The sequence below is a fragment of the Ursus americanus genome, chromosome 2, assembly GCF_024610735.1.
Source record: "Ursus americanus isolate L20-20 chromosome 2, mUrsAme1.1.p, whole genome shotgun sequence".
NCBI lineage: Eukaryota > Metazoa > Chordata > Mammalia > Carnivora > Ursidae > Ursus > Ursus americanus.
Window position 1 is genome coordinate 41,801,206 of NC_142128.1, and position 26,083 is coordinate 41,827,288.

At 37.9% G+C, this 26,083-nt stretch overlaps 1 protein-coding gene across 7 annotated transcripts in view; it reads right to left on the reverse strand.

Moving 5' to 3' along the window:
* The window catches only part of ASH1L (ASH1 like histone lysine methyltransferase), a 173,883-nt gene that overhangs the window by 48,613 nt on the left and 99,187 nt on the right, over nucleotides 1–26,083 (reverse strand). For all 7 annotated transcript variants that reach the window (XM_045784076.2, XM_087854942.1, XM_087854935.1 and 4 more), the window contains one exon: nucleotides 6,010–6,104. In XM_045784076.2, coding sequence (XP_045640032.2) covers nucleotides 6,010–6,104 — 95 coding nt within the window. The remainder of the gene's footprint in view (nucleotides 1–6,009; nucleotides 6,105–26,083) is intronic.

Consider the following 26,083-nt stretch of genomic DNA (forward strand, 5'->3'; position numbering starts at 1 on the left):
AAAGTTTTCTGTCATTATCACTGGAGTCCACAGTTTATGATAGGGTTTGCTCTTGGTCTTGTATATTCTATGGCTTTGGAAAAAATGTATCAACGTCATGTATCCAACCATTACTCTATCACACAGAATAGTTTCCCTGACCTAAAAATCTCTGTGCTCGCTGATTCATCCCTCTTTTACCCTCAACTGCTGACACTACTGAAGTCTCCAGTTTTGCCTTTTCCAGAATGTCATATAGTTGGAATCATACACTGTGTATGTAGCCTTTTCAGATTGACCTCTTTCATTTAGTAGAATGATTTTAAAGTTTCTCAATGTCTTTTTAGGGCTTGACATCTCATTTCTTTTTCAGTGCTAAATAATATTCTATTATCTGGCTGTACCAGTTTATCCATTTACCTATGGAAGGACATCTTGGTAGCTTCCAACATTTAGCAATGTTAGCATAAAGTTATTCCTAACATTTCCTTATTGGCCTCTTAATAACTACAGGACCTACAGCACAGACACTGATAATTTGTGTGATCTCTTATTTTTTCTTGTTCGTTGTATCTAGAGGTTATCAATTTTGTTGCTCTTTTTGAACTTGTTTCCTTATTGTCTGTTTCATATTTTATTGACTTTTATTCTTTATTGTTTCCTTCTTTCTACAGATACCTGTTTTCTAGAAATGAGTGGGATGGCTTTGCTCTTCTCACTGTCACTGAGTAGTACCTAGTTACAGTAAATCAAGTCAATTCACATTTAAAAGTGCCTGTGAGGGATGGCGTAGCTCAGTGATAGAGATTAAGGAAGGCATGTGATATAATGAGTACTGGGTATTACAATGAGACTGATGAATCACTGACCTCTACCTCTGAAACTAATAATTCATTATATGTTAATTAATTGAATTTAAATAAGGAAAAATACCTGTGACCATAAGACTCAAAACATTAAAATTTTTCTTTTGCATTGTGTAATCACTATAATTTTGATTAATATACGCCTGATTAAAACAACATAACTACTTTCAAGGTAACAGCTTTTCTGAGGCATAATTCACATACCATAAAACACATTCTTTTTAAGTATACTATGCAGTGCAGTGGGTTTTAGTACATGGAGTTCTGGTGACAGTTAATTTTCTGTGTCAACTTGGCTAGGTTACAGTGCACAGATAGTTGGTTAAACATTATTCTAGATGTGTCTGTGAAGGTAATTGTTTGATGAAATTAACATTTAAATCACTAGATTGTGAGTCAAGCAGATTACCCTCCATAATGTGCATGCGTGGGATTCATCCAAACAGTTGAAGAGACTGACCTCCACAAGGAATTCTATCAGTAGACTGCCCTCCTATTTCCTGAGCTGTGAAATCAACCCTCCCCCGGGTCCCCACGCTGCGGGCCTGCCCTGTAGATTTTGGACTTCCCAGTAGCCACAACAGTGTGACCCAAGACCTTAAAATAAATCTCTACAGGAGCACCTGGCTGGCAAAGTCAGTCCAGCGCTTAACTCTTGATCTCAGGGGCTTGAGCTCAAGCCCCACACTGGGCATTGAGCTTATTTAAAAAATAATACACCAGGGGCGCCTGGGTGGCACAGCGGTTGAGCGTCTGCCTTCGGCTCAGGGCCTGATCCCGGTGTTATGGGATCGAGCCCCACGTCGGGCTCCTCTGCTGTGAGCCTGCTTCTTCCTCTCCCACTCCCCCTGCTTGTGTTCCCTCTCTCGCTGGCTGTCTCTATCTCTGTCAAATAAATAAATAAAAAAAAATCTTTAAAAAAAAATACACCAAATAAAACATTGTCACAAATAAAATTCAATAAAATGAAAACCCTATTAAAATGAGACAGGTAGGGACCTAATTTAAAAAAATCCAGACTTTGGGGCACCCGGCTGGCGATGGAGTGTGTGACTCTTGATCTCGAGGTTGTGAGTTTGAGCCCCTATTGGGTATGGAGATTACGGAGAAAATAAATCTTAAAAAAAAAAAAAAAAAAAAAAAGGAATCATAAAGCATATGGCATTTTGTGACTATCCTCTTTTATACAGAGTAATGTTTTCACACTTCATTCATGTTGTTACCTGTCTTGGTACCTCATTTCTTTTCTTTTTTTTAAGATTTTATTTATTTGACAGAGAGAGTGCACATGCAGGGGGAACCGCAGAGGGAGAGGGAGAAGCAGGCTCCCCGCGGAGCAGGCAGCCCGACGTGGGGCTCGATCCCAGGACCCTGGGATCATGACCTGAGCCAAAGGCAGAAGCTTAACCGACTGAGCCAACCCGGCAACCCTCATACCTCATTTTTTGTTATTGCCAAAGAACATCCCATTGTATGCAAAGACCACATTTTGTTAATCCATTTATTCACTGTGGGAAATCTGGGTTGCTTCCACCTGTTGGCTATTATGAATATTGCTGGTATGAAGATTTCTGTGTAAGTTTTGGGTGGACATATGTTTTCAATTCTATTGGGTGGATACCTAGCAGCAGAATTGCTGGGTCATATGGCAACTATATGTTTAACTTTTTGAGGAACTGCCAAAATGTTTTCCAAAGAGGGTTAGACCAGTTCACATTCCCACCAACAATGTATGAGGTTTCCAGGTTTCCAATTTCTTCACAATATCCATCAATCCTTTAATTAAAGCCATCCGAGTGGGTGTGAGGTAGTATCTCATTGTGGTTTTGATTTCCATTTCCCTAATGACTAATGACGTTGAGCATCTTTTCACGTGTTTATTGGCCATGTGTATATTTCTTCTGGAGAAATGTCTACTCAAATAATTTACCCACTTAAAAAATTGTGTTGTCTTTTTAATACTGAGTCTCAATGGTTCTTTGTATGTATGGGTTTTTGGATACAAGTCTCTTGATACATAACTTGCAAATATTTGTCCCATTCTGTGCATTGTTTTTTCATTTTCTCGATGGTATTTTTTGAAGCACAAAAGTTATAAATATTGACCAAGTTCAATTTGTGTCTTTTTCTTTTGTTGCACAGGATTTTGGTGTTATAACTAAGAAATTATCGCCCCATCCAAGGTCATGAAGATTTTCTCCTATGTTTTCTTCAAGAGTTTTATAGTTTTAGCTGTTATATTTAGGTTGATGATCCATTTCGAGTGAATTTTTTTATATGGTGTGAGGCAAGGGTCCAACTTCAACCTTTTGTATGTATATATCCAGTTATCACAGAACCATCTACTGAAAAGACCATGCTTTCCTCATTCAACTGTCATGGCACTCTCATTAAAAATCAATCGACTATAACTTTAAGGGTATAATATCCATTTTGATAAGTATCATGAAAAGTAAAATTTTATTTGAAATGCACTTCTCTAATGAGATAAAGAAACTTGATTTCCTTAGTTAAGTGTTTAAAAATAAACATGATTTTCCATTTATTGATTCTGACTCTATCAGCGGTTAGATGCATTATTATTTTATTTATATAACTACTTTATTCATATAATTAATACAGCAAAGACAAAGATGAACCCAGGTCTGGCTGACTCAAAGTCATGCTCTTTATTTACATGATACTGGAAATGACCTATTCAGAGCAACTAACTGGCTCACTACCCTATCCTAATCATAAACTATTAGTTGAACAACAAAATAGCACTGTTCAGTAAAAAAAAAAAAAAAAAAAAAAAAAAAAAAAAAAAAATATATATATATATATATATATATATATATATATATATATACACACACACACACACACACACACACACACACACATACACACCTTTCAAAAGCATAATTTTAAATCCTGTTTCCCAGGAGAAAAGACCCACTTACACATGGGTAGATTTTTCCATTGTTTACTCACTTTGCAGACCACTGAGTACAAATTAGTCTTAGTGGGACATTAAAATGGGGATGTGGAGATAAAATCTTTATTTAAATTAAGGGATTTCTATTCTGGACCTCTTAACCACTATTTGTGCCAGAGATGTGAGAGAAATACTGGCCTATTATTCTTCCTATCTTCCTTGGAATGAACAGACACCTTCATCCCCTTGAATAGTTAGAGCTTCACTCTAAGACTTAAGTTAGATCCCAGACAGGATAAAACCAAAATGGTCATGTTTTTCTTTAAATAGGTCTTTTAAATGACTTCTTTTCTAAGCCTATTTATCATTATCAGATTCTAAGAAACAGCTAAATCTGCTGAGACTCTGCTTCCAGTGCTATGACATCACTAGCCACAACAAAACGCTCTTTCAGAAGAACCTTGGCAGTAATCCCAGAGAATGTGGAACTTACTCTTACCTTCATTAAGGTAAGAGAACTAAACCTTGGAACTTCATGTTGGAGTTAAACCATTCTCCATCCACCCAGTACAGAATAATTAAAGCAAACTAATCTTTATTGCAGAACGTGTCGTCTATGCTTGCTCCTTTAAATACACTGCTGGTGCTGGGTCCTCTGGGGAGAAAAAGGGGATTCGATAATCATAACACAGAGAAGAGTCCCGTATTCATGAGGGTCAAGAGAGTCATAGTTTAAAGAGAACACTGTAATGCATAGGGTCTACATCTACTACATAAGTAAGCTGCTCCTGTCACCTCCAATTCAATAGGTAGTCCTGATTTCTCCTCCTTTACTTTCATTTGTACATGTATTTGTTAAACTTCTATTATGTATCGGGCACTAGGAAATCAAGGGAAAATAAGGGAGACAAATGATCCTGCAACTGGAGCTTATAATCTAATGAGCGAGACAGATAACTAATGAGGAAACAGAGTAATCACGAATTATAGAAAGAAATGAACAGAGTGCTGTGATATAAAGGGAGGGACCCTCTTTGGTGGAACAATCAGGAAAACAATTTTAAAGAAAATAACATTTAAGTGGATATTGACATTAAGCTTATCCTTAAAGGATAAGAAACCAACCATGGGAAGAGTAAGAATAGCTTTTTAGGCAGCGGGAATGATAAGCATACTGATATTCTCATGGGAAAGGCCTTAGTCTGTTCTAGGACCTGAGAGAAGACCAGCAAGACATCAAACCGCAGGTAAGGGAGAGATGGGAACAGAGAGACAGGGATGATGGGGTGGGGTGGGGTGGGTCGTTAGGGACCAGGTCATTCCTTTTTTTTTTTTAAGATTTATTTATTTATTGGGGGGGAGGGGCAGAGGGAGAGAGAATCCTAAAGCAGACTCCCCACTGAGTGTGGAGCCTGAAGCTACAGTAGGAGCTTACAGTTTACTCTGACAGTAAGACACTGTAAGGTTTTAAGTATAATCTAGCTTAAGTTATAAGATCATTTCTTTACTGTGTGGCGAGTGAAGTGGAGGGGAGCAGGAATGGAAATGGACACTTGTCAGAAGGCTGCTGCAGGAGCCTGAGCCAAAGTTCAGCGTGGGATGCACTTGAGAGTGACAATGGGGTCTACAGACAAGTGGGATGTGCCACAGGGACAGCAACAGCAGAACTCGGTGGGGGGGGGGGGAATGGACTGGATGAAGCTCTGGCAGAACGGGAGGAATCCAGGATGACTTCTAGGTACCTGTTACTTTTCTGGTAAGCTCAACAGTAGGATCCCAGAAGGCACTATTACCCCAATGTTAAACAAAGCCTTGATGTTTCCTCCCCAAAATGAGTAGAAGAATAAATCTTGCTCAATTTTCAAGCAGATAAATGATCAGGAAAAGTAGTGGTTTCTCTTCTGTTAATTATTACATATCCATAAATCATCTCCTTCTGAACGTGGAAAACATTTGTAACTGAAGTGGTGAATAGCTGGGTTTTCCTAGACGACATACTCAGGGACTCAAAAGCTACAGACATAGTGTCTTTTATTACTGAAACTTGAGTAAGAAAGATTTATGTCATTTTGACTCCTAGATAGCAAAGAATTTGCAGAATTCTTCAGAGTGAGTATAAATTAAATAGTAAAGAAAGAGCTCGACCCCATTGGAGATGCAGAATTAAGAACACGAAGACGTTTCATCCAAACTCAAGAAATACCATTTCCTCTTAGCAATATATTGTGTATGCTGAGTACTCACCAACATGAATGGGGGCTGGGAACAACCCATACTCGTGCTCTCCTGGAGTGTATTCCAGCTTCTCTTTCTTTAATTGGATCAATCGGCTCTTTGGGCTGTGATCAGAAAAGAATGGAAAATAATCAGAGGCAATGAAATCTCTTCCTATGGTCAAATACAGAAAATAGATCCTCTGTCAAGAGTTTTTCTTTTGGGACGCCTGGGTGGCTCAGTCTGTTAAGCGTCCACTTTCGGCTCAGGTCATGATCCCAGGGTCCTGGGATCGAGTCCCACATTGCGATCCTTATTCAGTGGGGACTCTGCTTCTCCCTCTCACTCTGCTGCTTCCCTGCTTGTGTGTACTCTCTCTCTGACAAGTAAATAAATAAAATCTTTTAAAAAATAAGTATTTGTTTTAACAGTGGCTTAAATTTTAAATGCATGTGTTTTGGGGGAGGGATATCAAGTACATTCATGTATTTTTAGAACCTATATTTTTGGAATTGTCTTTTAGGAATTACATATAAAAAAGAGCCATGTTAGCATTTTCCAGCAGTTCTGGCAAAAGTAACCTAAATTTCAGACCTTATACTTGGCCAATGATTTATAGTATGTATGTATTATTTTCAAAATTTATTTTTTTAAGATTTTATTTATTTATTCATTTCTTTGAGAGAGCGCAAGTTGGGGGGAGAAGTACACAGAGAGGGACAAGCAGACTCCCTGCTGAGTGCGGAGCCTGCCTCGGGGCTTGATCCCATGACCCTGAGAGCATGACCTGAGCTAAAATCAAGAGTTGGATGTTAAACCAACTGAGCCACCCAGGCATGTCTATTTTTTTTTTTTTTTTAATCTTTTAAGTAAGCTCTACACCCAACGTGGGGCTTCAACCCACAACCCAGTGACCAAAAGTCACATCTTCCCTCAACTGAGCCAGCTGGGCATCCCTGATGTTTTATAGTTCATAAACTACTTTCACATGTTATTATTTATATCAATTCCATGAAGTAGGTAAGAAGAAATGTTAGCTCTAAGTTTACAGATTTGAAAACAGGTGCTGTATGAAGTCAAGTAACTTACCTTAATTTTAGTAGCTACTAAGGAGATTTAAGATAAAAACCTCAGTTTCTTGACCAGCTCCTACTCACTGACTAGTCTTTTATTTTATTCCACAATGTCACCATAGACTTACCCCTTTACTTGTCTTACTGGTCTGTGTTTCTAAATGTTTGGTATGAGATCAGTCTTAAGATATTTCACAAATACATAAAAGGGAAAAAAGAGAAGGAAATAAAAAGGAAATGAAGAAAAAGAGAGAAAAAAGGGTTTCAGGAGAGCCTTACTTAGTCTACTCTGATTTTGCCTTTAAGTTCCAGTAAATAAGGCAAAGCTGATGTATTTTTTCCCTATGAATCACAACATACTGCTTTTTAAAAAACAAGTCTATTCTATCTTGTAACAAGCAGGTATACTAATACACATTTTGCAGGTGAGAAAAGTTATTTGTAGAACCTGAAGTTCTTAAATTTGAACACTGGTTCCTTCTACTGGTTCACTCATTTATTTATTCAACAATTACTAAGCAGTCACTAAGTCCAGGTCCTATTCTTTTGTTTGTTTCTTTTCTTTTCTTTTAAGATTTTATGTATTTATTTGCGAGACAGTGAGCAAGCACAAGCAGGGGGAGCAGCTGGCAGAGGGAGAAGTGAGCTCCCCGCCGAACACGGAGCCCAACGTGGGGCTCAATCTCAGGACCCTGGAATCATGACCTGAGCTGAAGGCAGAGGCTTCACTGAATGAGCCACCCAGGAACCCCAGAGATATGAATTTTTTAAATCCAACTAAAAACTGTATTTCTTCATCATGAATCAAAGTCAAATAGGGTAAGAAAGCAACTGTGTCTAGAACCAAGCACTCTGAGAGAGAAAATTTGGTCTATACTTGACCAGATTCAGGATTTACCCAAGCAAATTAAATAGAGAACATAAAAGGTTCCATTTAGTGGCAACAGGAATGGTAGCAAACCCAACATTTCACCCTGCTTCCTCGAGGGTTGCAAGCAGGTAACAGATGGCGGTCAGGGAGGGCAATGCTGGGCACCCCGAGGACAGCGAACACACAAGACTACAAAAAAATCCAGGGTCACCAGTAGCGCTGTAGTCTTCAAACTACCAAATGAAATACAAGCCCCCCTGATTGCACCTCCCATCAATTACTGACCAATTCTTTAACAAAAACAACTTCACCCCTGATTCTGCAATGCTGATGTCCAGGATCCGTGGCTCCGCTACAAACAGGACAATCATGTAAGAAATCCTTTTCCTACGTTCTTGGCCAAGTCTGATTCTGGTTCTAATTTTAGGCATGACCACTGATTTCCTTGTTGGTGATAACAGGATGGGAGTCTCTCTCTCATTTTCCAATACTTTGTTCCATGTGAGCTGTGCAGAGGGGTCAACGGAGAGAGAATGTGGCTCTCTCTGTCAGATTGTCTTGGAGACTCTCAACACTCCTAGCCATTTTCCATGGTATTCACTGTGTGTGTGACACTAATAGTTCAAACCACTCAGGAGAAAATCTGTAGGAATGAAAGTAACCATTTCAGATACAGAACTGCCACAACATAGAGTAAGCTGAACAGTAAGTTTCTGTGATAGCTGTTTACTTCTGACCAATGGCTGAAGCTGCAGAATGAGACTACTATTTCTATGTATATATGTGTAAATGAAACCCTTGTGCTTTTCTTATCAAAAGAAAGTAATTTGCCTTCTATAATGTTCTATTTATAAATGCAACCCATTCAGTATTTGTGGCCAGCTTTCTCTCTCTTTGGTAGTTTACTAGTTTTAATAATTTATCATTTGAATGCAATGCAGAGATATCAAATTCAAACAGGCCAATCCACCATCAAATGGGAGAAAAAGTATACAGATATGTAAGAAAAAAATAGAAAAAGTGAGCATTCCTAATAATGACTGTTACTAGTTATGATGTATATCTTAAATATTGTCTGTAACCATGTCTTGACTTCATTTACTACATTATTTTCAAATCTTGTCATCTCTCATCGTGGCCCCAAGCCCCAAATAGTGAAACCACTAAGATGCCTTCTTCTAAGTTTCCCGGACAGCTGCTGAGTCACACCAAGGGCTTGCTCCAGCACCTCGTCAAAGGGAGGATAAGGGGATTTCTGGCAGAATCCAGACCTTAATGAACATATCAGTATCCTAAAATCTGTCCTGTTCGGCAAACAAATAACGTGAAGAGAACCTGAAAATCAAAAAGAAGTTCAAGTTCCTAGGTTAACAAAAGGTTAAGTTGTATTTTATTAATGTGAATTATGTTTTATCTATTGGGAATTTCCAGGTTTGGAGAAAAGCATATTATTGTTCCTATAAGGGACTGAAATAACTGTCAAAACTTTATCCTTTTATCAAGAAAGATTTTTCTTTCTTTTTCTTCCAGATTTGGAGACCCTTGTCATATGGTGACAATCATGGCATAGGTTTTACTGGCTATGTTGGAAGATTCTAGAGAATTGTCCATGATATGTCTTCATTCTTTGAGGAACTTCTGATTCAATCTGTATGAGTGACTATACTGAGGACTCTATGTCCATTTTAATTATGAGATTACTGGTAACTTAAGAGGTAACCAATGCCACCACTCTTACCATCTAAAGGTGGTTCCTGATTTTTCCATACAATTGTCCAAAAGCCTCAGCTACAAGCAAAAACTGAGACAGCTAAAAGAAAACATCAAAAAGGCTTCAGTACAGGGCTGCATCAGTAATTTCTGACCAATGATACTATCGGGAACCGAATTACGGCTGCAGGCTCCTCAATATTAGCTGGAGGCATCACCTCAACCAGACACCTGTTAAGACTGTAAAAAGGGTCAGAAGTAGAGTTTCCAAGGCATTTTTATCTGAGAAACAAACCAATTTATGAAAGCAGACTGCTTAACTCAAGACCAGCAAAATAAGAATTAATCACCAGGACTGAACAAACTGATTTAAGTGTAAAAATACTGTATCTCTAATGAATGTCTGATAAAGACCTTTTCTTTCTATAACCCTCAAGTTAATAGGCTATACTTGTGCAAACTAGGAGGAAATACTCTTTAACTTGTATACTGTTCTAAATGTCTTAAGTTTAGAAAAACACCCTATAAATGTTAATATAGATTATAAGCCTACAAAAAAACAAATTTTTGTAAAAAAAAAAAATACATTAGTTGGCCTAGCTAGAAAATTATTCAGAATATTATATACATATACATATATATAATATAAAGTGCATTTTACATTCCTGTTTAGGAAAACAACCCAGTCTTTTCTTTCCTATGTAGAAAACAAAACAAAACAAAAGATAAACGAAAAGAAAAGGAAAAAAACCCAGTTCTTTCCAACTGTGAGTTTCTTTCCTGTGTGTCTCCTTTATTTTTACATAGAACACTCTACTTCTGACACTTCTGGTCACCAAATGTGTGGGGAAACCCCACACCAAGCAATCCTCTGTGACACCAGCTGGGTGTCTTACAATTTAACTTAATTTTGACACTGCCGACCCGGAGACAGCATCAGATCCCACAGGTTAAGGGCTCAGTCCCACCAGACTGCCCCCACCTCCACTTCAGATGCCAATCAGAAGCACTAGGTCCTGGGGCGCCTGGGTGGCGCAGTCGTTCAGCGTCTGCCTTCGGCTTAGGGCGTGATCCCGGCGTTCTGGGATCGAGCCCCACACATCAGGCTCCTCCGCTATGAGCCTGCTTCTTCCTCTCCCACTCCCCCTGCTGTGTTCCCTCTCTCACTGGCTGTCTCTCTGTCAAATAAATAAATAAAATCTTCAAAAAAAAAAAAAAAAGTACTAGGTCCCTATTTTACTCACAACTTCTGCCCTATTTAGCTAAAAACTAGGGGCTCCAATGACCCTCCTCCTCACATCTGATTGATACGCAAGAGTGGTTCACAAAACTCAGGCAAACACTTATATTTAGCAGTTTAGTAAGGTACTGTAACAAACAGAGGAACAGTTTTTAACCAGCTACCTGCCCCCCCATCCAGCACCTCATAGGCAGCTGACAGAAATGCCCAGTCTCTCCACGAAACAGGCCTATTAACTTATCTTCATAGGTATGGCTTCAAGGGGTAGGCTTCTAAATAAACACACTTAGACTTATACAGAACATTCCATCCAAAAGCTACAGAATACACATTCTTCTCAAGCACACATGGAACATTACCCAAAACAAATCAAATGTTAGGTCATAAAACAAATCTTAATAAATTTAAGAAGAGTGAAATCATATCAAGTGTATTTTCCAACCACAATAATATTAAAGTAGAAATGAACTACAGGAAGAAAACTGGAAAATTCACAAATATGTGGAGATTAGAAAACATGCTACTGGACAACCAATGGGCCAATGAAGAAATCAAAGGAAAAATTAAAAAAAAAATATCTTGAGGCAAATGAAAATGGAAATACAATACCAAAACCTAGGAAATACAGCAAAAGCAGTTAAAAGAGGGAAGTTCATAGTGATAACTGCCTACATTAAGAAATAAGAAAGATCTCAAACAATGTAAATTTACACCTCAAGGAACCAGAAGAAGAATAAATTAATTCTTCGAAAATCAGGCACAAGACAAGGATGCCCACTCTCTCCAGTTTTATTCAACATAATACTAGAAGTCCTAACCAAAACACCAGACGAGAAAAAAAAAGGTGAAAGCATCCAAATTGGTAAGGAAGAAGTTAACTGTCCATATTTGGAGATGACATACTACTACCCGTAGAAAACCCTAAAGATTCCACCAAAAAATTATTGGAAGCAATGAAAGACTTCAGTAAAGTTGCAGGATAGAAAAATCAATACACAGAAATCAGTTATGTTTCTATACATTAAATAAGTAAGTAGCAGAAACAGAAATTAAGAAAATAATCCCATACACAACTGCACCAAAAAGAATAAAATATATAGGAATAAATTTAACCAAGGAGGTGAAAGAGCTATGCTCTGAAAACTGTAAGACACTGAAGACGATACAAACGAAGGGAATGATATTCCACGCTCATGCACTGGAAGAATTAACATCGTTAAAATGTCCATATTAGCCAATGCATTCTACAGATTCAATGCAATCCCTATCAAAATACCAACAACATGGGGCACCTGGCTGGCTTAGTCGCAAGGGCCTGCGACTCTTGGTCTTGGGGTTGTGAATTCGAGCCCCATACTGGTTGTAGAGACTGCTTAAATAAATAAACTTAAAAAAAAAAGTACCAACAACATTTTTCACAGACCTAGAACAAATAATCCTAAAGTTTGTATGGAACCATAAAAAGACTCTGAATAGCCAAAGCAATCTTGAGAAAGAAGAACAAAGCCGGATGTATCACAGTCCCAGATTTCAAGATATACTACAAAGCTGTAGTAAACAAAATAGTATGGTACTGGCACAAAAACAGACATACAGATCAGGAGAACAGAATAGAGAGCCATACCAGGATACCAAAAGAAAACAAAATTGCAGGCCGCTACTTCTCACGAACAGAGATGCAAATATCCTCAACAAAATACTAGCAAAACAAATATAAAGATACATTAAAAGGAACACACACCGAGATCAAGCGGGGATTTAGTCCATGGATAAATACGGTCCAACACCTGCAAAAACAATCAATGTGATATACCACAATAACTAAAACAAAGGATACAAATCATACGATCATCTCAACAGATGCATAAAAAGCATTTGACAAAATTCAACATCCATTCATGGTAAAAACTCTCAACAAGGTGGGCATAAAGGAATATACCTCAACATAATAAAGGCCATCTATGAGAAGTGCACAGGTAACATCATACTCAGTGGTAAAAGACTGAAAGCTTTCCTCTAAGATCAGGAACAAGACAAGGATGCCTACTCTCACTACTTTAATTCAACATGGAACTGAAAGTCCTAGCCAGAGCAATTAGACAAGACATAAAAAGTATTCAACCTGGAAAGGAAGAAGTAAAGCTGTCTCTATTCGCAAATGGCATGATAATATATTTAGAAAACCCTAAATACTCCACCAAAAATTGTTAGACCTGATAAATTCAGGAGAGTTGTTGGATACAAAATCAAAATATAAAAATCTGTTACATTTCCATACACTAAAAAATGAACTATCAGAAAGAGAAATTAAGAAAACAATCCCATTTGCAATAGCAGCAGAAAGATTAAAATACCTAGGAACAAATTTAACCAAAAAGGTGAAAGACCTGTATACTAAAAACAATAATTTATTGATAAAAGAAACTGAGGAAGGCACAATTAAATGAAAGATAATCCACATTAAAGGGCTGGAAGAATACATGCTACCCAAAGCAATCTACAATTCAATGCAATGCCTATCAAAATTCCACTGGCATTTTCACAGAAATAGAACAAACAAGCCCAAGATTTGTGTGGAATTACAAAAGAGCAAAGCAACAGAGAAAGAACAAAAAAGCTGGAGGAACCACACTTCCTGATTTCAAGCTATGCTACGAAGCTACAGTAATCAAAATAGCATGGTACTGGCATAACACCACACACACATATGAACAGAAGAGCGAACCCAGAAATAAACACAAGCACAAACAGTCAATTAATTTATGACCAAGGAACCAAGAACATAAAAGGAGAACTGGCAGTCTCTTCAATAAATGGTGAGGAAAGTGGACAGCCACATGCAAAAGAATCAAATTGAACGCGTACTATACACCACACACAAAACTCAACTCAAAAAAGATCACAGACTTGAAAGGTAAGACCTGAAACTATGAAGTTCCTAGAAGAAAAGACAGGCGGTAGGTTCCTTGATGTCAGTGTTGATGATATGTTGAGTTTGACAACAGAAACAAAGGTGACAAAAGCAAAAATAAACAAGTGGGACTACTTTAAACTAAAAAGCTTTTGTACAGCAAAGGAAACCACCAACAAAATGAAAAGGCAACCTACAGAATGAGAGAAAGTATTTGTAAATCATATGAGGTTAATATCCAAAATATATAAAGAACTCATATAACCAAATATCAACAGAACAAACAATCCAATTAAAAAATGGGCACGGTATCTTGAGTATGTCAAAGAAGACATACAAATGGCCAACAGCTATGTGAAAAGGGGGGCTCAATATCAAGAATCATCACAAAAATGCAAATCAAAACCATAATGAGATATCCTCTCACATTTGCTAGAATGGCTACTGTCAAAAAAACAAGAAATAACAAGTGTTGGGGGATGTGAAGAAAAGCAAACCCTTGTGCACTATTGGTGGGGATGTAAACTGGTACATCCACTATGAAGAACTTCATGGAGGTTCCTCAAAGAACCATCATATGACCCAGCGATTCCATCTCTGAGTATTTATCTGGAGAAAATGGAAACACGAACAGGAAAAGACATCTGCACCCTCATGTTCACTGCAGCATTACCTACAACAGCCAAAACATGGAAACACCATAAATGTCTACTGATAGATGAAAGGATAAAGAAAATGTGTGTGTGTATGTACACACATACACACAAGAGCACTATTTTGTTATACAAAAGAAGGACGTCCTGGGTGCCTGAGTGGTGCAGTCAGTTGAGCGACCGACTCTTGGTTTCGGCTTGGGTCGTAATCTCAGGGTCATGGAGTCTGCTTAAGACTCTCTCTCCTCTCAAATAAATAAATCTTTTTTTTTTTCCCGAATAAATAAATCTTAGAAAGAAAAAGACTCTTTCCCTCTGTCCCTCCCTTGCATTCTCTCTCAAACAAACAAACAAGGATGCCCCATCATTTGTGACAGCACAGATGGACCTTGAAGCATTATGCTAAGCGAAATGAGTGAGACAGAGAAGGACAAATGCCAGACCACCTACCACATATGTGGAATCTTCAACAACAACAAAACCCCACACTCACAGATATAAAGAACAGAGTGGTAGTTGCCAGAGGCAGAGCTGCAGGGTGGGTGAGATGCGTGAAGGTGGTCAAAAGATAATAAACTTCCAGTTACAAAATAAGCAATTCCTGGGGATGCGATGCACAGTGTGGTGGCCACAGTTAATAATACCGTACTGCGTATTTGAAAGTTGCTAGTTATTTGAACGCCTACTATACACCACACACAAAACTCAACTCAAAAAGGATCACAGACTTGAAAGGTAAGACCTGAAACTATGAAGTTCCTAGAAGAAAACACAGGGGGTAAGCACTGCTGGATGGCACAGTGGCCAAAGTGGTATCACCAATGGCACAGTGACACCCTACGCTTCCCGATTCACTAAGAAGAAAACATCACATATTTGTGCTGCTCCTGCCACAAAAGCACAAACTTAATCTACTCATGAAGAAACATTAGAAAAACTCAAATTTAAGGACCTTTTATGAAACAACTCTTCTGAACTCTTCAGAAGTGTCAATATGATGAAAGACAAAGACAGGCTGAAGCACTGTTCCAAATTAAAGGAGAATAAGCAAACATCTCAATGAGATGTGACATGATCCCATACTGCATCCTGAATCTGTTAAAAAGGTTGTTATAAAGGACATTACTGACACGATGAGTGAAAACTGATTATGAGCTGTACGTTAGGTAAAGGTATTGTAGTGATGGTAAAGATCCTGAATTTAATATTTGTATCCTGTTTATATAAGAAAATATCCTTTGGTCTTAGGAAATACATACTGAAATATTTACGAGTCATGTGTCAGAATGTCTATAACTTCTTTGCATCAAATAACAGGAAAAATGTGAGAGAGAGAGAGACAGACAGAAACAGAGACAGAGACATGAGAGGACAGGAGAGGAGAGGTGAGAAGAGGCGAAGCAGGGAGGGAAGTAGAGAAAGAAGTGGCAACACTGGATGACTGATGAAGGGTTTATAGTGTTTCTGTACAATCTTGAGATCATCTATTAAGTAATCACAGACTATACATAAAAATAGAGAGTAAATATATGATGTAGGGAAAATATTAAATTTTTTACAATAATCTAATTTACTCTGGTAATAGAATTTATTTAGATTAGTGTTTAAATTTCTTTAACACCAAACAACTACAGGAAAGATAGGACCAGAATCATGGTGAAAGGTAAAGAAAAACCGTACTGGAGTTAAATTAAAACACTGTTCCAGTGGAAACCATAACAGAACATATTTGAAAGATTGTTGTGCTTTGAATCTCTAAGAGTTTAGGACTATGACAGATGCACGTAAGTATAATATAATTGACTTACATGACAATGTATATAAAAGCTCTCTGTAAATGTCAAGGGAGCATACAAATTGTAGTAATAGCTGACCACAGAAATGGTGTTTTTTAACACACACCCACAGTACAAACTTTCAAGACAAAACTTGGCATTTACTGCATTTTGGAGTCTACTTCTTAGGTGAATAGGAAAAGCATAAACTGAAATAATTTCCTTACATATTTGTTGCCAAGTAAGACGGCAGGTGCTACTCTTAGAATTCAAAATTTTTCTAAGATTTTAAGTCCTATGTATTATATTTTAGGAATTCAGGCAGTTGGTTCTATTCCTTTTCTTTTAAAATATATTTTAAAAACCATTAGGTTCTATAAGATTTGTAAGACAGACAAACTCATGGCTTAAAGAAGTTTATGGAAGCAAACATGCCCAGATTACCTCTCAGAGTGCAATTTAACTCATACCTATTAGGTGTTACTAAGCTTTACCAGTAGAAAAAGAAAAGTAAAATTAATTTCAACTAGAGGAGAATTAAGGATACTTTTATTTAATGAGAAAACATTCCAGATTTTGAATAACATTTGAAAGAATTAATGGGATTTGGAAAGTAAATGGGAAGGAGGAAGGTAGTTTTTACCACGCAAACACCTAGGACAAGTGCGATGGAGAAACTGGGGAAAATTATCAGATGTTGTGGGTAAGAGGAATGAATAGATTAAGGAGTGTAACAAGGGGCCCCTGGGTGGTTCAGTCGGTTAAGCATCTGACTCTTGGTTTCAGCTGAGGTCATGATCTCAAGGTCGTGGGATCGAGTCCCATGTCCCACTCCATGCTCAGCGGGGAGTCTGCTTTAGATTCTTTCCCTCTCCCTCCTCTTCGTCCCCTCCCCTGCTCTCGCATACTTGCTTGCACATGCACTCACTCTCAAATAAATAAAAAATCTTTAAGGAGTGTAACTGGAGATAAAATGAGAAAAAATAGGTTACACTAGATCATGGTGGGTCTTTTGGATGTTTTTATGTAGGAAATAACTGTATCTTAAATCTAAGCAGAGGAGTAACAATTCCGGTGAGGTCCTATTACTATATGCAGGAGGAAGTAAGAGTCTTAGAGGAATTAATTTCATCTGAGGTCATAATTAGTGACAACAGAGTAAGACATTTAAAAAATTTATTGAATACTTACTTCATATATATCAACCATTCAATCCACCACAGGTCTATGAAATAGGTCCTCTGCATCAGTGCCACTGTTTAGAGGAGGACACTGAGCACCTAGGTTCAGTAACATGCCCAGATTCGTACAGCTAGCTAGTGAGTGAAAGAGTTGGGATTTGAGACTACTTCTATAATCACAACTTTAATGCACTTCCCTTACTGAATTTAAGAATCATGTGACTCTAGCCACTTTCTCCCTAAACAATCCACTCTGTACACCAAATGCAGTTAAACTTTTGAAAATACTAATTCTGCAAACAACCTTGCTGACGATGTTAACATTTCACTCACACCCTTTACCAACCAATACTATTTTCTATAACTGATTTATCTTACTAATTTTATTTTGTATAGATTAACGTAAATTTACATGATTTTATAGCACAACTATTGATAGGGAGACTGAGAATCCTAGTAAAAGGAAAATCCTATTACCCATTTAAAGGTAAATTACAATCAGACCTGGCTAAAATATTTCTGAACAAAACCTACAGACAGCAGGGGGATGAATGAACCCCTCTTTCATGCACAACAGCATGGCAGTGTTTGGACTGGGGATGGGATACTCAGAGGGGAGGATATAAAAACATTATTTCTTTGTGAAGCCATCTGTCCCTAACCCTCCTATTAAAACAATTTTACCTCACAACTTAAAAACACTGAGAACCATGACACATTTTTAAGCAAAGTTAAAAGCTAAGATCACATTTTCAGGTTACTATGTAAACTTTACCAGTCCTAATGTTTTATCTCATAAAGTATGTAATGTCAAAAATATACGTTTATCTAGAGGAAGCATTCAAGTAAGAATTTATCAAATGTTCCAGACAAGTCAACCATATTTTACAATCAAATGGTATTTAAGTACTTTAATTAAGCACAGCTGAATGGATTAAATAAGATAATATGTGTAAAGTGCTTAGCACAGTAACTAACACATAGTGGACACTCAATAAATATTAACTTTCTTCTTCAGTTTAGCCAATGATTATATAGCCTAGTCTAGTACTATAGACTAGAATAAACTGCAAAGAGACCAGGGAACTAGATGTGAAAATCATTATCAAACAATTAATAGAAGAGGGGCGCCTGGCAGGCTGAGTCCGTAGAGCATGTGACCCTCGATGTCTGGGTCAGAAGTTTGAGCCCCACGTTGGGTATAGAGCCTACCTGAGAAGAAAAAAATTACTAGAAGAAAACAAGGCTAAATTTCTTAATTCCTTTAAAACCAGGGTGTGGGAAAGCTTATTTAATTATGGCTCAAAAATCCAGAAACATAGGGTGCCTGGCTGGCTCAGTCAGAGAAGAGCATGTGACCCTTGATCTTTGGGTCATGAGTTTGAGCCCCCGGTTGGGTGTAGAGTTTACTTAAATAAATCAATAAAAACTTAAAAAAAATCCCAAAACATGATAAAAACAGAAAATCAAAACCCAAAGCACTATAAACTCTGCATGATAAAAACAATCATTATAAGCAAAGGCCACAGACGAATGACAGAATCCATTAAAATACTATTAGGATTAATAACTGAGTTAAGTAAGCTTGCAGGATTGTAGGATACAAGATCAATATGCAAAAATCAACTGTACTTCTATACACTAGCAATAAATATCCAAAAATGAAAGAAAAAATTCCATTTATGGGGCTCCTGGGGGTGGCTCAGTTGGATAAGTGCTGCCTTTGGCTTGGGTCGTGATCTCGGGGTCCTGGGGTTGAGCTCTGCATCGGGCTCCCTGCTCAGTGGCGAGTCTGCTTGTCCCTCTCCTCTGCCCCTCCCCCTGGCTCGTGCTCTCTCTCTCTCAAATAAATAAATAAAATCTTTTAAAAAATTCCATTTACAAGCTTCAAAAGAATAAAATGCTTAGGAATATGCTTAACAGAAGAAGTGCAGAACTTGTACACTGAAAACTAAAAACATTGTTAAAAGAGATTTCAAATGATTAAGTAACTAGAAAAATTTCCCATGTTAAGAATACTTAATATCTTTAGGATTGTAAAGCCCCCCAAATTGATATACAGATATTTTCAAGAGCCCAGCTGACTTTTTTTTTGCAGAAATCAATAAACCAATCCTGAAATTCATCTGAAAATATCAAGGGATCCAGAATTAGCCAAACTTGGGAGAAACCAGAACAGCCAAAGTTAGAGGCATCATATTTCCTGGTTTAAAATTTACCACAAAGCTACAGTGTTCAACACAATGTACTACTGGGATAACCACAGACATGTGGCCAATAAGCACAAAAGACAAATGACAAAGTGACAAAACATATTTGCAATTTATATCACAAAAGGCAAATTTCCTTAATGTATAAGGGCCTTTTAAAAATCTCAGGGGAAAAAGAAAAGACTAGTAAGCTGAGAGAAAAATGGGGAAAAAAAGCACAGACAATTCACAGAAAAAGATAATTAAATGACCTGCACATATATGAAAAGATCTTCAACAATTTCACTTACGAGAAAAATGCAAATTAGAACTCCCTGGGGATAACATTTCACGCCTATCACATTGGTAAAAATTTACAAGTTTGACAACATAATTAGGGCTGTGGAAAAACAGCCACTCTCAGATATTTCTAGAAAGACTACAAAAGGATACAACTGCAACAGAAGAATAATTAGGCAATATTTACAAAATTATATATACACTTACCATTGAATTCAGTAATTCTACTTCTCCAAACTTACCCTGAGGATACATCTCCAAAATATCAAACAATATAGGGACAAGGTTATTCACTGGGTATTATTTCTCTCTCTCTTTTTAAAAAGATTTTATTTGAGAGAGAGAAATAGCAAGAGAGAGCACAAGTGGGGGTAGGGGGTTGGGTTGGGGGGGTGGGAAAGCAGCAGCAGAGGGAGAAGCAGACTCCCCACTGAGCAGGGAGCCCGATGTGGGACTTGATCCCAAGACCTCGGGATCATGACTTTAGCTGAAGGCAGACACTTAACCGACTGAACCACCCACGTGCCCCTGGGCATTATCTGCAGTAGGAACCATTAGGAACAACTGAAATGCCCCTTTCCTGGCAGGCTGGTTGGATAAACTATGATATATCTATATACTCAGTTATTATGAAACTATAAAAACTATATTTTAGATGTATAAAATGTTCATAACAGCATTAATCATGATAGCAAAAAGTACAAATAACTCATGGGGCGCTAGGTTGCTCAGTTGGTTAAGCGTCTGCCTTCGGCTGAGGTCACGATCTCAGGGTCCTGGGACTGAGCCCCACATTGGGCTCCCTGCTCAGTGGGGAGCCTGCTTCTCCCTCTCCCTCTGCCTGCTGCTCCCCCGGCTTGTGCGCGCACTCTGTCAAATAAATAAAATCTTAAAAAAAAAAAAAAAGTACACACAACCCAAATGTCCACCAACTGACAAACGGGTAAATGAAATGGGGGTATGTGGTATATCTAACAATGGAACACTAGTTGGGAAGAAAAAAGGAAACGATCCATATTACAGCATGTATGATCTTGGAAACAATAAGCTAAGTGAAATAAATCAGTCACAAAGGCCCGCATATGATATGATTCCATATATGAAATGTCCAGAAAAGTCACATTTACAGAGACAGAAAATAGACTGAAGTAGATGAGGAAATTAGGGGAGACCACTAAAGTATGTGGAGTTTCTCTTTGGGATAATGAAAACGTTCTAAAATTGACTGTGGTGATGAATGTACAACTCTGTGAATATACCAAAAGTTACTGAAATGTTTATTTTAAATGGATTAACTGTATGGTATATGAATTCTATCTCAACAAAGGCTTAGTTTTTCCCTGAGCTCAAGGACCAGAAGCAGCAGACTCTTTTTCTCTTTGCTGCTACCCTTAAAGAAGAAAGCCACCACTGAGCTCTGCAACTACAAGAAAATTAATATGAGTTTGGAAGAGAATGTTGAGCCTTGGATGAGATCACAGAGCTGATACCTTCATTTGAGCCTTGTGAGATACAGAGCTGAAGTGCCCAGACTCCTGAAATTCTGGGGAAATTACCTGTGAGATACTAAGTGGGTGATGTTTTAAACTGTTAAGATTGTTGTAATTTTGTTACACAGTAATAGAATATTAATACACAGGGGTGTGTGCATATATATTTTATAGAAGGTTTCCAAATTTTCTTCATTTTTAAGGGTAAATAATATTCCACAGTAGGTACAGAATATAATTTTTTTGGTATTAATTTTTTTAAAGATTTTATGTATTTTAGAGAGAGAGCATGAGTGAGAGACCACAAGCAGGGTGAGAGACAGAGAGGGAGGGAGAAGCAGACTCCCTGCCAAGTAGGGAGCCCAACGTGGGGCTTGATCCCAGGACCCCGGGATCATGACCTGAGCCAAAGGCAGACGCTTAACTGACTGAGTGACCCAGGTGCCCCCAGAATATAATTTTTTGAAGCATCTTACATCTTGTTATTTATTAAAGTATATTAAATCTTGTTATCTGTGAAGCCTGTCAGGCCTACATTAAGGAACAGTCAAGTCAGGAAGAACAATTGTTAATGAAGTCACTTTAGTACCACTAGAGGGGGCTAGAGCAACACAGCTGCTGCCTCGTTAATGCCAGCTGCAAACACACTTCCCCCGGCCATGAACATGGGACAGAGCGAAGCTTCTATAAAAGAGAGCAGAATGTCAATGTGATTGTAGACTCCCTCCTAACCCATCTCCATTCCTAAGTGGAAGACTGAACTTTAACAAATCATGATTTATAATTCCTGAAAATATACACAGTGATGGCCTGATGCCTCTACTCCACCTTAGAGGACATATCACATGTGGAGAGTTCTTTAATCATCTCTGTTAATGCCGTCTTATTTGCTTCTTTTATAAAAACAAGTAACTTCTGAATGTGGTTGTTGACAAGTATCATTTATTATTTAAAAAAAATGATTTTTAAATTTTCTTCTAGGAAAGAAAGAGGCAAGAAGAGCCTGTTATACTTTAATCATGAAGAGAGACTACAGAAAAAAAGAGAATAGGAAACTGGATTTAGAAGACAAATGCATAAAAAGTACTTATAAATGTATGTTTCTGGGCACACAAAAAATAATTTATAACATCAGTAACATAAAAGGGGGATATGGAGTTTTATAGGAGTACAGTTTTTATATATAATTGAAATTAACTTCGTATCAATTCAAATTACATAGTTATATCTTCGGGAAGTTATATGTAATATCCATGGTAACCACGGAGAAAATAGCTATAGAATACACCCAAAGGGACTGAAGGGAATCAAAACATGTCACTACAAAAAGATCAACTAAGCACAAAAGACAGTAATGGAGGACATGAGGGTCAAAAAGCTGTTAGACATATGGGAAATAACAAATTGGCAGGTGTAAGTCCTTCCTTATTGGTAATTATTATAAATGTAAGTCAATTAAACTCTCCAAACAAAAGGCAGAGAGAAACAAAATGGATAAAAAACATGATTTAACTATATACTGTCTACAAGAGACTCACTTTATTTTTTTTAAAGATTTTATTTATGTATTTTAGAGAGAAAGAAAGTGCACTTGCAGGCGTGAGCAGGGAGAGGGGCAGAGGGAGAGAGAGGACCCAGACATGGGGCTCAATCTCAAGACCCTGAGATCATGACCTGAGCCGAAATCAAGAGTCAGATGCTCAACCGACTGAGCCACCCAGAAACCCCAAGAGACTCACTTTATCATCAGGACACAAACAGGTTGAAAGGAAAAGGATGGAAAAAAGATATTCCAAGTAAATAGTAACCAAGAGAGAGCAGAATGACTATAGTATCAGACAAAAGAGACTTGAAGTCAAAGACTGTTACAAGAGACACAGGAGGACATTAAATATTGACAAGAGTCCGTTCAGTTAGAAGCAATAATCATTATACTCACCAAACATCAAAGGACCCAAAATGTATGAAGGAAGTATTCACAGAATTGAAGGGAGAAACAGCTGTACAGGAATAGCTGGAGACTTCAACCAATTTCAGTAATGGTTAGAACAACCACGCACATCAATACTGATTTGAACATTACAAACCAATTAGATCCAACAGAAATACAGGAAACACTCCACGGAACAACAGTAGATTATATAGTTTTCTCAAATGCACACTAAAGTTCTCCAAGACAGGTTATATATTAGGCCACAAAATAAGTCTTAATAGATTTAAAGACTGAAACCATACAGAATATTTTTTTTCTGATCAGGAAATCTGGAAAATCCACATACATGTGGAAATCAAGCTATATATATATATATATATATATATATATTTATTTACTTATTTATTTTAAAGATTTTATTTATTTATTTGACAGACAGAGACAGCGAGAGAGAGAACACAAGCAAGGGGAGTGGGAGAGGGAGAAGCAGGCTTCCCGCCAAGCAGGGAGCCTGATGCGGGGCTCGATCCCAGGACCCCGGGATCATGACCTGAGCCCAAGGCAGATGCTTAATGGCTGAGCCACCCAAGCGCCCTCAAACAACATATTCTTTTTTTTTAATTTTTTTTATTTTTTAAAGATTTTATTTATTTATTTGACAGAGATAGACAGCCAGCGAGAGAGGGAACACAAGCAGGGGGAGTGGGAGAGGAAGAAGCAGGCTCATAGCGGAGGAGCCTGATGTGGGGCTCGATCCCAGAACGCCGGGATCACGCCCTGAGCCAAAGGCAGACGCTTAACGACTGCGCCACCCAGGCGCCCCCTTTTTTTTTTTTTTTTAAAGATTTTGTTTATTTATTTGACAGAGATAGAGACAGCCAGCGAGAGAGGGAACACAAGCAGGGGGAGTGGGAGAGGAAGAAGCAGGCTCATAGCAGAAGAGCCTGATGTGGGGCTCGATCCCAGATCGCCGGGATCACGCTGTGAGCCGAAGGCAGACGCCCAACCGCTGTGCCACCCAGGCGCCCCTGAAACCACATATTCTTAAACAACCAATAGGTCAAATAAGAAATCAAAAGGGAACGTGGAAAATATCTTGAAATTAATGAGAATGAAAATACAAACAACCAAAACTTATCTGATACAGTAAAAGCAATAGTAAGAAGGAAATTTATAGGTAAAACACACATACGTTCAAACAGAAGATCTCAAGTCAATAACTGCACAATCCACAGTCAATGGTATAGCCACTGTGGAAAAGTTTGGTGGTTCTTTAAAAAGCTAAACATATAAGGAAGGACGTTCTGACACATGCTACAACGTGCAGGAACAATGAAGACACTATTAAAGAATCCACGTTGTATTGTATGCTTCCACTTACATGAGGCAGCTACGACAGGCAAACTGACAGAACCGAAAGCACGTTAGCCATCAAAGGCTAAGGTGGGGGAGCTACTGCTTAATGGTTAGAGTTTCTGTTTGGGGGAATGAAAAATGTTGGAGGACGCCTGGGTGGCTCACTCGGTCAAGCGTCTGCCTTCAGCTCAGGTTATGATCCCAGGGTCCTGGGATTGAACCCCACATCTGGCTCCCTGCTTCTCCCTCTCCCTTTGCCTCTCCCGACTCGTGCTCTCTTTCTCTCACAAATAAAATCTTTAAAGAAAAAAAGAAAGAAAAGAAAAATGTTGGAAATAGATGGTGGTAAAGACTGCACAACATTGTGAATGCAATTAATGACACTGAATTGTACACTTAAAAATGGCAAAAATGGCAAATTCTGCTATTTTGCCACAATAAGAAACTTCAATAATAAAATATAAATATAATATAAATACATAAATTCAGATAAAATTTGTTATATAAGTATTTATACTTACATGGTAAAAATTTAACATACCAAAAACTATTAATTCTACACTTAAAATAGGTTAATTATATGGTATGTGAACTACATCTCAATAAAACTGATTAGAAAAAGAGGATAGGAGACACTCTTGGAGAGAGTGAGACGCAGAAGACACTGCATACTTCCCGCGTGCCAGTCACTTTACATGTACCACTTCACCCGGACAACAGTGGAGGAGACCAGAATGCACACAGTCTGGGAGAGATGGACAGTGGTGGCGGCTGCACAACAAGGTGGTGTGTTCAGTGCCACTGAACGGTGCACTTAAAATTATGAAAATGGTGAATTTCATGTCATATATATTTAAGCACAATATTAATTAATTAATTAAAATACATTAAAACACAAAGGCACTTTTGTTTTTAACACTTTTACTTGCAACATCAGTGTTCACAATGATTTTTTGAATTTGACACCAAAAGCAAAGGCAAATAAAGGAAAAATGAACAAGTGGGACTATGTCAAACTAAAGCTCTTCTGTACAGCAAAGGAAAAGACCAACAAAATGAAGCAATCTACCGAATGAGAGAAAATATTTGTAAATCATCTATCTGATAATAGGTTAATATCCAAAATATATAAAGAACTCATAAAACTCAAGAGTAAAAAAACAATCCCATTAAAGAAATGGGCAGAAGATCTGACCTGAACAGACATTTTCCCAAAGACATACAGAAGGCTAACAGACACATGAAAAGATGCTCATCACTCATCATCAGGGAAAAGCAAATCAAAACCACAATGAGTAAGCACCTCACACCCGTTAGAATGGCTGTTACCAAAAAGACGAGAAATGCAAGAAATAACATATGCTGGGAAGGAGTGGAGAAATGGGAACCCTCATGCACTGTTGGTGGGAATGCAAACTGCTG